Raw genomic sequence first — 12,636 nt, forward strand, 5'->3', positions numbered from 1 at the left:
ATTGGTGATAATCTTTGGTAAACTCATCTTGTATATTTGTTGTAAATTCTTGTTTTGTTTATTTTACTTTCTTTTGGGATATAATTGATACCGTTAAATAAAAAACATAAATATTAAATGAGATTTAACTTTCCTATTAGTTTTTATTGTAATCAACATTGGCTTTTTTTTTTTTTTTTTTTTTTTTTTTGGTTTTTCGGGACAGCGTTTCTCTGTGTAGTCCTGGCTGTCCTGGAACTCACTCTGTAGACCAGGCTGGCCTCGAACTCAGAAATCCACCTGCCTCTGCCTCCCAAGTGCTGGTATTAAAGGCGTGTGCCACCACTGCCCGGGCAGACATTGGCAGTCTTATTTATACTTACTGTGCTATTGTTTATTGAGCTCCTACTATGTGCTAAGGAATATTTCTAAACTCTCTTACTCCTGGCACAACTCTGGTACACGCTCTTATCTCCATTTCTATATTTAGATGATGAACGGAAACCCAGAGATGGGGTCCTTACAGTAGTTAATTATTAGAACTAGGATTTAAACCCATGTGGGAGTGTTACTGGAAACTGAACCCAGTATTTTGTTCATTTTCAGCAAGAACTGAGTCATATCCTAGCCTGAACTCTGAATCCCCCCCCATTGAATAATATTTAATTTTAAGTATTTAGAGTCAGCTTGGAGTAATTTAAAAATAATAATTGTTTTTCCCCCTATTGTTCTCTCTTTAGGTTTCTGTCAGGATGAATTGGCAGAGCTTGATCCAGGCACTAGTAAGTTCTAAATGTTACCCAGTGTTTACCCACTGTTTTTTGGTAAGAAAAAGTGTGACTGCATTTACATATGTCAAACTTAAGGTATGTTTGATACATTTATTTGAATAGCCCTCACATTGAATCTTCTCATAACAATGATAAGACTGATAGTCTGTCTTTTCTACTGAGATTTTTTTTTCTTTTATTCACTAGTATTGTTTGATGGCCAGGTCTGTCCTTTTAATAGAAGATTGTTTGCTGAAAATTTTTGTTTAAAATGACCCTTGCTCAGTTCTCCATCTTCCAGTAATAAACAATGTTGGATTTATGTACATACACAACCATATATTCAGTTTTTCTCTTTCCTTGTTTCTTTCTTCTTTCTCCTCTCCCTCCTCCTCCTACTCTCCCCATTCTCTCTCTCTTTCATCCATTCATTTTTCTGTTTTCGAGACAAGGTCTTTCTATGTAGCCCTGCCAGTCCTGGAACTCACTATGTAAACCAGGCTGGCCTTAAACTCACAGAGGTCCATCTGCCCTTGCCACTAAATCTGGCAAAAATGTTTACATTACTTTTCACAGTTTATTCAAAGAAGTTAAATTGCTTATTTTTCTCATTGCTGTAACTAAATACCCAACAAAAGAAACTTATTGAGAGATGGGTTTATTTGTGCTCATAATTTAGGGTATAGTTCATCACGGCAGGGAGACATGGCAGCTAGAGCACATCTAGTTCCTGCAGGAGGAATGTGGAGCGGTCATATTTGTGTCTGTATTCAGGGAGGGGATGAGACATGAATGCCGGTGCTCAGTGCTTTTTGTACATTTTATTGAGTTTGGGATCCCAGTCCATAGGATGAGTCTGCCTCTGTTAAGGGTTAGTTTACTGTCTGCGTTAAAGCCCTCTAGAAATATCCTCATGAATATGCTTATAGATTTGTTACCTGTCCCCTCTCCTCCCCTCTCCTTGTCCCTTCTCTTCTTCCTTCCCCTGCCTCCCTTCCCCTTTCTGTCCTTGTTCTCTTCTCTCTCCTTCCTCTCTTTTCTCCTCTCATCCCTTCTCTTCCTTTCCTTCTCTTTCTCCATCCTTCCCCTTAATTTTTCTCCCTCCTTCCTGTCCTTTCCCTTCTCTGCATCCCTTCCTTCTTCATGTATGTGTGCATGTGTGTGTTTATGTGTGTGTGTGTTTGTGTATGCGCACTTGGAGGCCATTTGTGTATTCTCCTCTATTTGCTGCTGCTATTGTTATTGTTGTGTCCTCTATTTGCTGCTGTTGTTGTTTTTGTTGTTGTTATTATTATTAGGCAGGATTTCTTACTAATCCTGAATCAAGCTTTAAAGATCTGTCTCTCATTTCTCAGTGCTGAGGTTATGGGCACACATCCACATGCTTGACTTTTACATGGATGTTAGGGAGCCAAACTCAGCATGCTGTGCAACAAATACTTTACTCATTGAACCTTTTCTCCAATATTCTCATTTCTCCATCTGTCCGTCCTCCCCTCCCCTCCCCTCCCCCCTCCCCTCCCCCTCCCCTCCCCCCTCTTTCTTTCTTGCTTCTTTCCTTCCTTCCTTCCTTCCTTCCTTCCTTCCTTCCTTCCTTCCTTCCTTCCTTCCTTTCTTTCTTTCTTTCTTTCTTTCTTTCTTTCTTTCTTTCTTTCTTTCTCTTGTTTTTTTCTTTTCTGAGACAGGATTTCTCTGTGTAACAGCTCACTTTGTAGACCAGGCTGGCCTCAAACTCACAGAGATCCACCTGTCTCTGCCTCCCAAGTGCTGGGATTAAAGGTGTGCACCACCATGCCAAACTACCCCTCATTTCTTGATATTTCCTTTTTCTTTGAGACAGGGTCTTATAGTTCAGGCTAGCGTCAAGCTCCGTGATGACTTTGAATTCCCCACTCTCCTGTTTGTGTTCCCTGAGTGCTGGAACTAGACATGTGTGCTGCCACGCTCAGCTTTATGCTTATGTTTATAAGTTTATAATTGATAATCTTTGTGCCAGTTTAATTTGTAAAGCATTTGCATCTATGTTATTAAGATTAAGGTATAAGAGTGACTGTTTCAAAATCTAGTTAAATGATGTCTTTCAAGACTATGGAAGTCTTTTTTTTTATTTTTATTTTTTATTTTTTTTTGGTTTTTCGAGACAGGGTTTCTCTGTGTAGCCCCGACTGTCCTGGAACTCACTCTGTAGACCAGGCTGGCCTTGAACTCAGAAATCCGCCTGCCTCTGCCTCCCAAGTGCTGGGATTAAAGGCGTGCGCCACCACAGCCCAGCCTACTCTGGAAGTCTTAATCATAGTCATTTAAATTTCCTGTTCTCCCACACGATTGTATGAAATACTCTGGGACATAGTTACAGTTGTTAGAGAAATAGACATGAGTATGTCTACTGTGGACTGACCCTATTTTGCTATAATGCTAAAAGCTCAAATGTTAATTTAGATTTAAAATTCTGGTTCTAGGAGTTTTAAAGAGTCATGGGGCTAACTAATCATTATGTTATTAGGTAAGTGATGAAGCTTATCTTTACTCACTGGTTAATATCATCCCTGAGAAGATGGGCTTTCTCATGTATTTTCCCCATATACCTTAAGATAAATATTCATGCATGTTCAGCTAGTACTATATTGCCAAACAGAATAAATCCATGATACTTATCAAATGCCAGGAAATTAGATTTGCTTTAGAAAAAAAAAAACTTACTTGTGTATGTAGGGGGCATGTGCATACCACAACTTACATGTGGAAAGTCAGAGGATAACTTATGAGAGTTAGTTCTCTCCTTTTACCATGTGTATTCTAGGAATCAAATGTAGGATGTTTGGCAGCAGAGATCTTACCCCACTGAGTCATCTTAGCAGTTTTAGATGTGGCTTTTGAAATTCACAGAATTCAGAATCAGTTTTATATTATGACTACAGACTGTGTATCAGCACAGTAGCTGAGGGTTAATACAATGTGTTGTCTTGTCATTCTCTTATAATTAGCCTTGGAGGAGGAAAAGGTAAACTCAGTGGTTTTCTTAAGCTATGGTCCTGTTATGGAAGCATTTTTATTACTAGGAAGGCACTGATAATTTGTAAGCAGTGTTTCATGTAACAATACAGAAAATACACCAAATAATTGAAAACTAAGTGAAACACTGTGTTTTTTCTTTGCTCCAGGCTCAGTTCTTAGCCTTAGACTGCACAAATGACTAAGTACAGTTCTTACCTTCACACATTAGCAATATATTGGAAGTATTTGGAAAGATAGTTTTCAAACCTTGAATTTAGCAAGTGGCATCTAATTCTGTATTCTTATTTGTATATTTACTGCAAGTACCTCATGCCATTTGTTGAGAAAAGCCTTGATTACATGAGCTCCTTTACTGAATATGGTGATTTACAGACTTCTCCATTATGTGAAAGTAAACATGATTTTATATATTACTATAGAATGGGAGTCAGCAAAAATCGCTTTTCTTTTTAAAATTGTACTTACTTAGTATATGTGGATAATAGTCTCAGTTCCTACATCACTTTTGTGAGCTTAGTACTTTAATTTTGTCCTATGTCTTTGCAGGAACATGTAAGGCTATGATTATTATAATAATGGGTTGACAAAAATAAAATTTCTGATCTCAGTCTATATTAGTGTTGGAGTTTGAGTGTGCACAAACTTAACTCTCTCAAATTATAGGAAGCTGTAAGACTGATGCGGGCTGTACAAATTGTATTAGATTTTGATGGTTTGCTTTTTTAAAGACAGGATCTCCCTCTGTAATCTGGACTGTCTTGAATTCACTAATAGTCCATTCTGGCCTCAGACCCAAAGTAATCCTTCCACCTCCTCTTGAATGCCTAGATTATAGGTGTATTCTACCAGGCTAAGCCTAATGATAATGGTCGTGGTTATGATAGTGATGGTATTGATTATAGTGATTTAAGATTTAGATGGCTGAGCCATCTTTCTACCCTTTATTTTTATTTTTAATTATATGTATACATATATGTTATATATATGTATATTATATGCACCTGTGTATATCTGCATGTGACCATAGGTGACCATGAGGGCCAAGAGGGTGTTGGATCCCTTGGAGCAGCTAGAGTTGTTGTCACCTCACACCTGCTGTATGTGGAGCTCAGGTCCTCTGCAAGACTAGGAAGCAGCATCTGAGCTGTCTTGCTAGATCCTTCATTATTCTTTTTGCATTTCTGTGTATTCTGACAAGAAGCAATAATAGCTTCCATATTAGTATTTTTACACATTAAATTGAATATAATAGAGCGTTTTCTTCATTGTATCTTTGGAATTTAGAGATCCTAATGTCTTCCCACTGCAAATTCCTAGTGGGAAAAGCCTGTTCCTGTTTATTTTGTGACAGGAACACCTTTGCAGCTAATTTCCAATTGTGCTCGGTAGTGGTTGTAGGTAGTAGATTTGATACAGCAGGTGGAATTATGTTGGAATTACTTAAGGGAAGATTTTTATCTACCAGGTTACCTTTTCTTGTAGAGCAGATGGGCAGCATGCTTCAAATATGAGCTTCTGTTCACATTCTGGCTCCTCCCAACAAGTTCTGGGCTTCCTGGAGTCCAATGTTATGGCCTAGGTTCAGGCTAAGTTCATTTCTACAAGTGCCATATACTGTGCCCTTAGCATAAACTGTGTACAGGGGCAGCCAGAGGTCGAGAGAAGTTCAAAACACCATAACCTTTCTGTGCTATGTCCAAGTAACCCCAGTCTGCTCTGTTCCCTGAGTTTTCCCCTCAGCTACCTTGTTTACCATGTAGTTGTAAAACTCAAAAGAACAAGGGCTGCCTTGGTACAAGGAAAATAGAGAAAAGAGGTCATTGTTGCCCAAAGTAGGAGAAATAAGTGATTTATGTTTGGGGGCCAATTAAGCTGTAAAACTGGAACAGTAAAGGGACCTGTGATTTCAAGACAGCACTTGCTCTGATTTCTGACCTGCAGACAAGGGGCTCCCCAATAAAGGCTGTCAGCTTTCTAGGCTAAATTATTAATTCCTTTCATGCCTCTCAGGGATTGTAAACACCCCATAACACAGGGAAACAATTGGTACTGTTCAGTTATGGGACAGATAGAGGGTCAGAGGGTAAACAGTTGGATTAGCAACAGCTGTTCTTTCTCCCTAGTCCAACTTCAGGCTCTAATCTACTTCTGCAAAGACATTCTGTGATTTTTGGCCTATATGTAATGAAGTCGATTTCTTGTACTATAATCCTAAAATAACCACAGAGAAAATATCAACAAAAAATGAAAATACTTTCATCCTGTTTCCAAAGTTGAAGTTGAAGGTTCTTGGTTTATGCTTAGTATTTGTGTGATGTTCAAAGGGCACAAATCAAAGGAACTAGCCGCTTGGAGTTAGACAGATTTCAAGTTGTTTTAGCATTTTTTTCTTTCCAAACTGGTTGAGGTTAATGATAAAGTTGAATTAAGAGAAAAATGACAATTTTGTTTCAGTCGGTAGTATTAACTTGTGTTTTTCTTTAAAACATTAAAATGTAAACACAAGAATCCCTGATCTTCCCGCTAAGAAATCAACATTATCATTCGAGAATAGTCTTTCCAGATTTGTGTTTGAGATCATCTTGTGAATATTAAGAATCATATGATATATGTATTTTTGTACCCCATTTCCCCTTATACATTTAGAGCATTATCCTCAAGTCATGAGACATTTGTTTTAATAAATATTTCTAATAGCAGGATGGCAACTTCACTGAAGGGGAACAACTTTGCTGTGGTTTATGGAGCCAGTTTTTTATTCCTGGACATTCAGATGGTTCTACTTTTTCCTACATTATACACAATGCCATAGCTCATAAGTCCACATTTCAAATGAGTGCTTTAGTTTTTTTATATAAGCAGGAGCTTCTGAATTAAAGAAGCATGATCTGGAGGCTGCAGAGACAACTTTGTTGGTGAGAGCGACTGACTGCTTTTCTAGAGGACCAGGGTTACCTTTAAGGTGGGCTCACAACCATCTGTAACTTTATTTCAGAGAATCTGATGCCCTCTTCTGGCTTCTGCAAACAATGCATAGATGTGCATAAACCTACAGACACATAGACACAAAGATAAATTAGAAATAAAAGTATGCATTTTGGCTCAAGATTGTTTAGTTTCAATTTGTTATCTTTGCAATTTTGGTTAAATTATGTAATCTCTGTGCATCAATTTTCTCATCTGAAAATGCAAATAGTAAAAGTATTCTGATTTTATAAAGCCTACTATGAGGATTAAGTGAAGTAATATATGTAAAGGGTTTAGAACAGTGTTTAAGAAATGACAAACACTAGGAAGTGTATGCTGTTCTAGGCTATTATTGTATTGTTAAAATTCTCAGTCTGTATTCATGGGCTGTTGTAATCACATTTTATTCAGTAGATTAACTCATCTTTTTAACAAAGTAATTTATTTAATTTTATTTTATGTGCATTGTTGTGAGGGTGTCAGATTCCCTGGAACTGGAGTCATAGACAGTTGTGAACCACCATGTCAGTGCTGAGAATTGAACCCAAGTCCTCTGGAAGAGCTCCTGTGCTCTTAACCATTGAGCCATCTCTCCAGCAACCCGTTGTTTCTTAGTGACACAAACATGAGCCATTCTACATATTAGCATATGTTATTGCTTCACAGAAATAGTTTACTTGTTGGTATTACAGGCTGATGTACTAGTGAACATTTTGGCATTTCTGTTCTTTACTATTTGGCTCATGGGGGATTTGTCATCATTCCTCCAACCAGCAGCATAGGATAAGTTATTAATTACTCATTTATTTAACTTCTTAGTAGATTGAAGAAGATAACTGTCAGATTATTTTAAAAACATTCACATTATACATGTTCTATTTGATTAATGGCAAGTGTCTTAGGATTTTACTGCTGTGAGCAGACACCATGACCAAGGCAACTCTTAAAAGGACAACATTTAATTGGGGCTGGCTTACAGGTTCAGAGGTTCTGTCCATAATCATCAAGACAGGAACATGGCAGCATCCAGGCAAGCATGGTTCAGAAAGAGCTGAGAGCTCTACATCTTCATCTGAAGGCTGCTAGCAGAATACTCACTTCCAGGTAGCTAGGATGAGGATCTTTCTTAAAGCCCACATCCACAGTGACACACCTACTCCAACAGGGCCACACCTTCTAATATCGCCACTCCCTGGGCCAAGCGTATACAAATCATCACAGCAAAGTTTAATAGCATATTCAGGAAAGATTTTGTACAATTTAAAATTTGATCATTACTTTAAATACACTGTATATTTTAGGTTTTTGCTTATCTAGATTTTCTTACCAATTTTCTTTCATTTTTAATTTATATTATTTTTTACTTTATGTGCATTAGTGTTTTGCCTGCATGGATGTCTGTGTGAGAGTGTTAGTTTCTGGAATACAGATAGTTACCAGTTGCTACATGGGTGCTGGGAATTGAAGACCCTTCCTCTGGAAGAGCCAGTGCTTTTAACCTCTGAGTCATCTCTTCAGCCTCCTTCCAACCTCCCTCCCCCTTTTTTTTTTCTATTGGCGACAGGGTCTGACTATGCTCCTCTGGTAACCTGGAACTCACTCAGTATGCCAGATAGGCCAGACTTGAACTCACAGAGATCTTGCCTCTGCCTTCTTTTTTTTTTTTTTTTTTAAAGATTTATTTATTTTATGCATGTGAGTACACTGTAGCTGTCTTCAGACACACCAGAAGAGGGCATCAGATTTCATTACAGATGGTTGTGAGCCACCATGTGGTTGCTGGGAATTGAACTCAGGACCTCTGGAAGAGCAGTCGGTGCTCTTAACCACTGATCCATCTCTCCAGCCCTGCCTCTGCCTTCTGAGTGCTCAGCTTACCAGACTCTGTTTCTTTGTTTTTGAGACAAGTTTTCTCTGTGTAACAGCTCTCACAGTCCAGGAGCTCACTTGGTAAGTCAGATTGACTAACTCTTGTGTCCTGAATGCTGGGTTTGCTGGCCTTACCAGACTTTTAAAAATAGTATATATCTGTTGTTCAAAAGACGAGGTAAATGAATATAGGAACATCTTCTACCTCACTATTAGTCATAAATCCTATGCAAGTTCCATATTTTCTGAAATTGATTGAAAAAAATAAGCCAAGTTAAGGAAAAAAGAGAGAAATGAGCTAGGCATGCTGATACATACTTATGATCGTAGAACTCGAGAGGTTGTGACTGGAGGTCCTTGAGTGTCATGCTTTCCTGGGTTATATAGTGAGACATTGTATCAAAAACCAAAACAAAACAAAATTTAAAGCCAAATAAACAAACAAACAAAACCCTAAAACAGCTCTGATTTCAGAGACTTTAAGTCAGTCAGTCTTTAGCTTTTCCTAGCATACTTGTAAAATGACTCCTCATTGGGGATATGTGGAAGATAGTGAAGTGTGCAATCAAGATAAAGAACAGCTTTGTACGATAGCCTGTCACCACTAGCTTGTTCTGGCTTTTCAAGTAGCTATCAGGTATCTTGGGATCTCAAGGAGACTTTGGGATATGGGGCTTCTCTGTGTAGCCCAGGCAGTCCAGGATTTACCTGCCTCTGCTTCCCAAGTGCTTGGAATAAAGGCATGCATCACCACACCTGGCAATATATCATAACTTTTGATATTAAAAATAGTACAGGTGCTGTACCAGAGGTTAAGAATACTATCTGCCCTTCACAGGACCCAGGTTCAATTTCGAGTATCTACATGGCAGGTCACAACCATGTGTAACTCTAGTTCCAGGGGATCTGATGCCCTCTTCTGACCTCTGATTGCAGTGTCCACACATGGTGCCCATATATACATGCAGACAAAATCCCCACAAACAGAAAATAAACCTTAAAAAGGTGGGCAGGTAATACAGATAGGTCCAACCATTGTCTGCAGATAATCAATATAAAATTGAATAGTTGATATTAACAAAGGAAAGATAAATGCTATTTTTAAAAGATAGGTATTTTTATTTCATTTTGTGTGTACCACAGCATATGTGTGGAAGTCAGAGGCTCTCTTAGGGTTTTATTTTTTATTTTTTTAGCTGTGATGAAACACCATGACCAAAAAGCAAGCTGAGGAAGGAACAGGTTTATTTGGCTTATACTTTCAGATCATAGCTCATCACTGGAGGAAGTCAGGACAGGAACTCAAACAGGGCTGGAACCTGGAAGCAGGAGCTGATGCAGAGGCCTTGGAGGGATGCTGCTTACTGGCCTGATTCACATGGCTTGCTTAGCCTGCTTTCTGATAGAACCCAGGACCACCAGCCCAGGGATGGCATTACCCACCATGGGCTGGGCCCTCCCTCACTGAACACTAAGTAAGAAAATGTCTAACAGCTGGGTCTCATGGAAGCATTTCCTTAAAGAAGGCTCCTTCTCCGATGACTCTAACTTGTGTCAAATTAACACACAAAACCAGCCAGTACAGGGGCACACTGGGTGTTGGGCTTCATTGTTTACCTTGAGACAGGTTTTTTTTTTTTTTTTTTTTTGACGGCCTTGGTCTATCTAAGCAGCACAATGAAGGTTAAGTAGGAGCCACCGAGACAGGTTTTTTACAGTGCTACATATTGCTCACAGACTGCTGGGGAATTCTTGTCTTTGCCTCCTAGCTCTGTAGGAATAGTGGGATTATAGGTGCATGGGTTCTGGGGATCTGAACTCAGGTTCAATTTATTTGGATGGCAAGAAGTTTATTCACTTGGACTTTGTCCCAGCCTGAGAAATACTATTTATTGGGCATTTCTTTTGTGCCAGACACTGCATATATTCTAGCAGTTGTGTGTTAGGAGTATGTCATATGAGATCATTTGATAAATTTGATTTATAGGATTTGACCTGTTTAATATACAGTACTGTTTTTTCTTCCTCTTTCCTGTATATGCCAAGTTTTAGCCACAGTATAAAGGCCACAATTCTGTTAAGGGTTGCAGGTTTAACAGGAAAGGTAGATACAAACTTATGTGGCTTTTACCATAGAGTGAAAACTGACATATACATTTACAAACTGCTTAACATTGATTTTTTTCATTTAACATTTATAAAAGCTGTTTTAAGTATTCTATATTTAGATAAGAACTAGGAGGCCTGCTTGAAAAGGTGAAATGACCCCAAAGTATGTCATGAAGTATATGGCTACAGAGCCCTTATTTAACTGAACTATCTGTAGCCACCTTAATTTTGTTAAGTCTCAAATGCTAATAATGGTGGGTCTGAAGAAATAGCTCAGTGGCATAGCCTTTTGCTAGTATGTACAAGGTTCTTGGTTCAGTTTCCATGATCATCATCACCATCATCATCACCACCATCATCATCGGAGACAAGGTCTTTGTGTAGTTCTGGCTGGCCTTGAACTCACAGAAATCTGCCTGCTTCTGCCTCCCAAGTATTGGAGTTAAAGGCTTGTGCCACTACTTTTTACTTTTTTTTTTTTTAAGAGTTTATGTGTGGCAGGATGGCTCAATAGGTAGAGGGATTGTTACTCACATCTGGTGACCTGAGTTTGATCCTTGGAGTCCATGTAAAGAAAAGAACTGATCCCATAGAGTTGTTCATTGACTGACCTTCACAGATGAGATGTGGCAGGCTTGTGGTCTCCCATCATACGTATAATAAGAAATAAAGTTTATATATATTTTTGTGAGTATATATATCCATGTATATGTGTGTCTTATATATACATATGAAGAGTTGAAGACAGTATAATGTCTTTTTCATCTCCTCTCCCTTTCCCTTTTCTCCCCCTTTCCCCTTCCCCCCTTCCCCCTTTCACTCTTTTACCCCTTCTCCCCTTCCCCCTTTCTCCTTTCCCTTTTCTCTTTCCTTTGAGACTCTGTAGCCCTGGCTGGTCTGGAACTCATTTTGTAGGCCAGGCTAGTCTTGAATGTACAGACCTGATTGCTTTTGTCTGAGTGCTGAGGTTAAAAGCATGGACCATCATGCCAAGCCCAGTATAATGATTTTTATGTGTATGATGAGTGTTTGTTTGTTTTTGTTTCTTTTGAGACAGAGTTTTTCTGTCCTGGCTGTCTTGAAACTCAATTTGTAGACAAGGCTTAACTCTGAACTCAGAGATCCATCAGCCTGCCTCTGCTGCCTAAGTGCTGGCATTAAAGGAATGAACCACCATCACTGGCTATGATGGTTTTCAAAAAGTATCATTTGAGCATCTTTTGCATTATAGGATGATTTTGGACATAAGCTGGAAGAGTTCACTGGGGAATTAAGTCCACAAAGAAATTTCTTTTATGGCTCACGTTAAGGACTGTTGTATCCTTTATGAGACAGTTTCTTTCCTAAATCATATTAAGATAAATTTGTAAGTCTCCCTGTTTCCCCTTAATGTCTCTTCCTCCATAGCATTCACTCAGTGATTAGGTGGTTCCTGGCTTTAGCAGTTCCCCTGTGCTTCTAAAGCCCCAGCCTAGTATGTGGCAGTCTCCTCAATGTGGCCTTTTGCTGGGAGGTGCTTTCTGATGGGATTCTTTTGAACAAGGTGGGGGGTGGGATGAGATTGAGAGTTTAGGCTGAACTCTCCCAGTCACTTGACCTCTGCCCCTGTTTCAGAGTTTATACTGACTTGTAGGCATTCTCTATGGAGCCAAGAGTTTAGGACTTGTTTACAATTGGTGAAAAGATAGTTGGATTCAAAGGCAATTGTTGAGTCCTTATATAGCCATGAGTGCCTGTTGCTATCTGGTGGGTGCAGGGGATGCTTGGAGATTTGTAATGAATGACTAAGAAGGAATGTTAAAAAAAATCTGAGGCTAGATTTTAGCAATTATTTTTTTCTGTGGAAGCAGTACTATAACAGTTTGAGACAACCCAAACTCTGTGTGTGTGTGTGTGTGTGTGTGTGTGTGTGTGTGTGTGTGTGTGT

At 38.9% G+C, this 12,636-nt stretch overlaps 1 protein-coding gene across 1 annotated transcript in view; it reads left to right on the plus strand.

Moving 5' to 3' along the window:
• Nr6a1 (nuclear receptor subfamily 6 group A member 1) overlaps positions 1-12,636 on the plus strand; it is a 185,656-nt gene that overhangs the window by 40,450 nt on the left and 132,570 nt on the right. Inside the window, exon 2 of the mRNA XM_028754692.1 lies at positions 720-761. Within this exon, the coding sequence (XP_028610525.1) occupies positions 720-761 (42 nt within the window). The remainder of the gene's footprint in view (positions 1-719; positions 762-12,636) is intronic.

This window comes from Grammomys surdaster, unplaced genomic scaffold (genome assembly GCF_004785775.1).
Source record: "Grammomys surdaster isolate TR1022 unplaced genomic scaffold, NIH_TR_1.0 126035, whole genome shotgun sequence".
In the NCBI taxonomy this organism is placed as follows: domain Eukaryota; kingdom Metazoa; phylum Chordata; class Mammalia; order Rodentia; family Muridae; genus Grammomys; species Grammomys surdaster.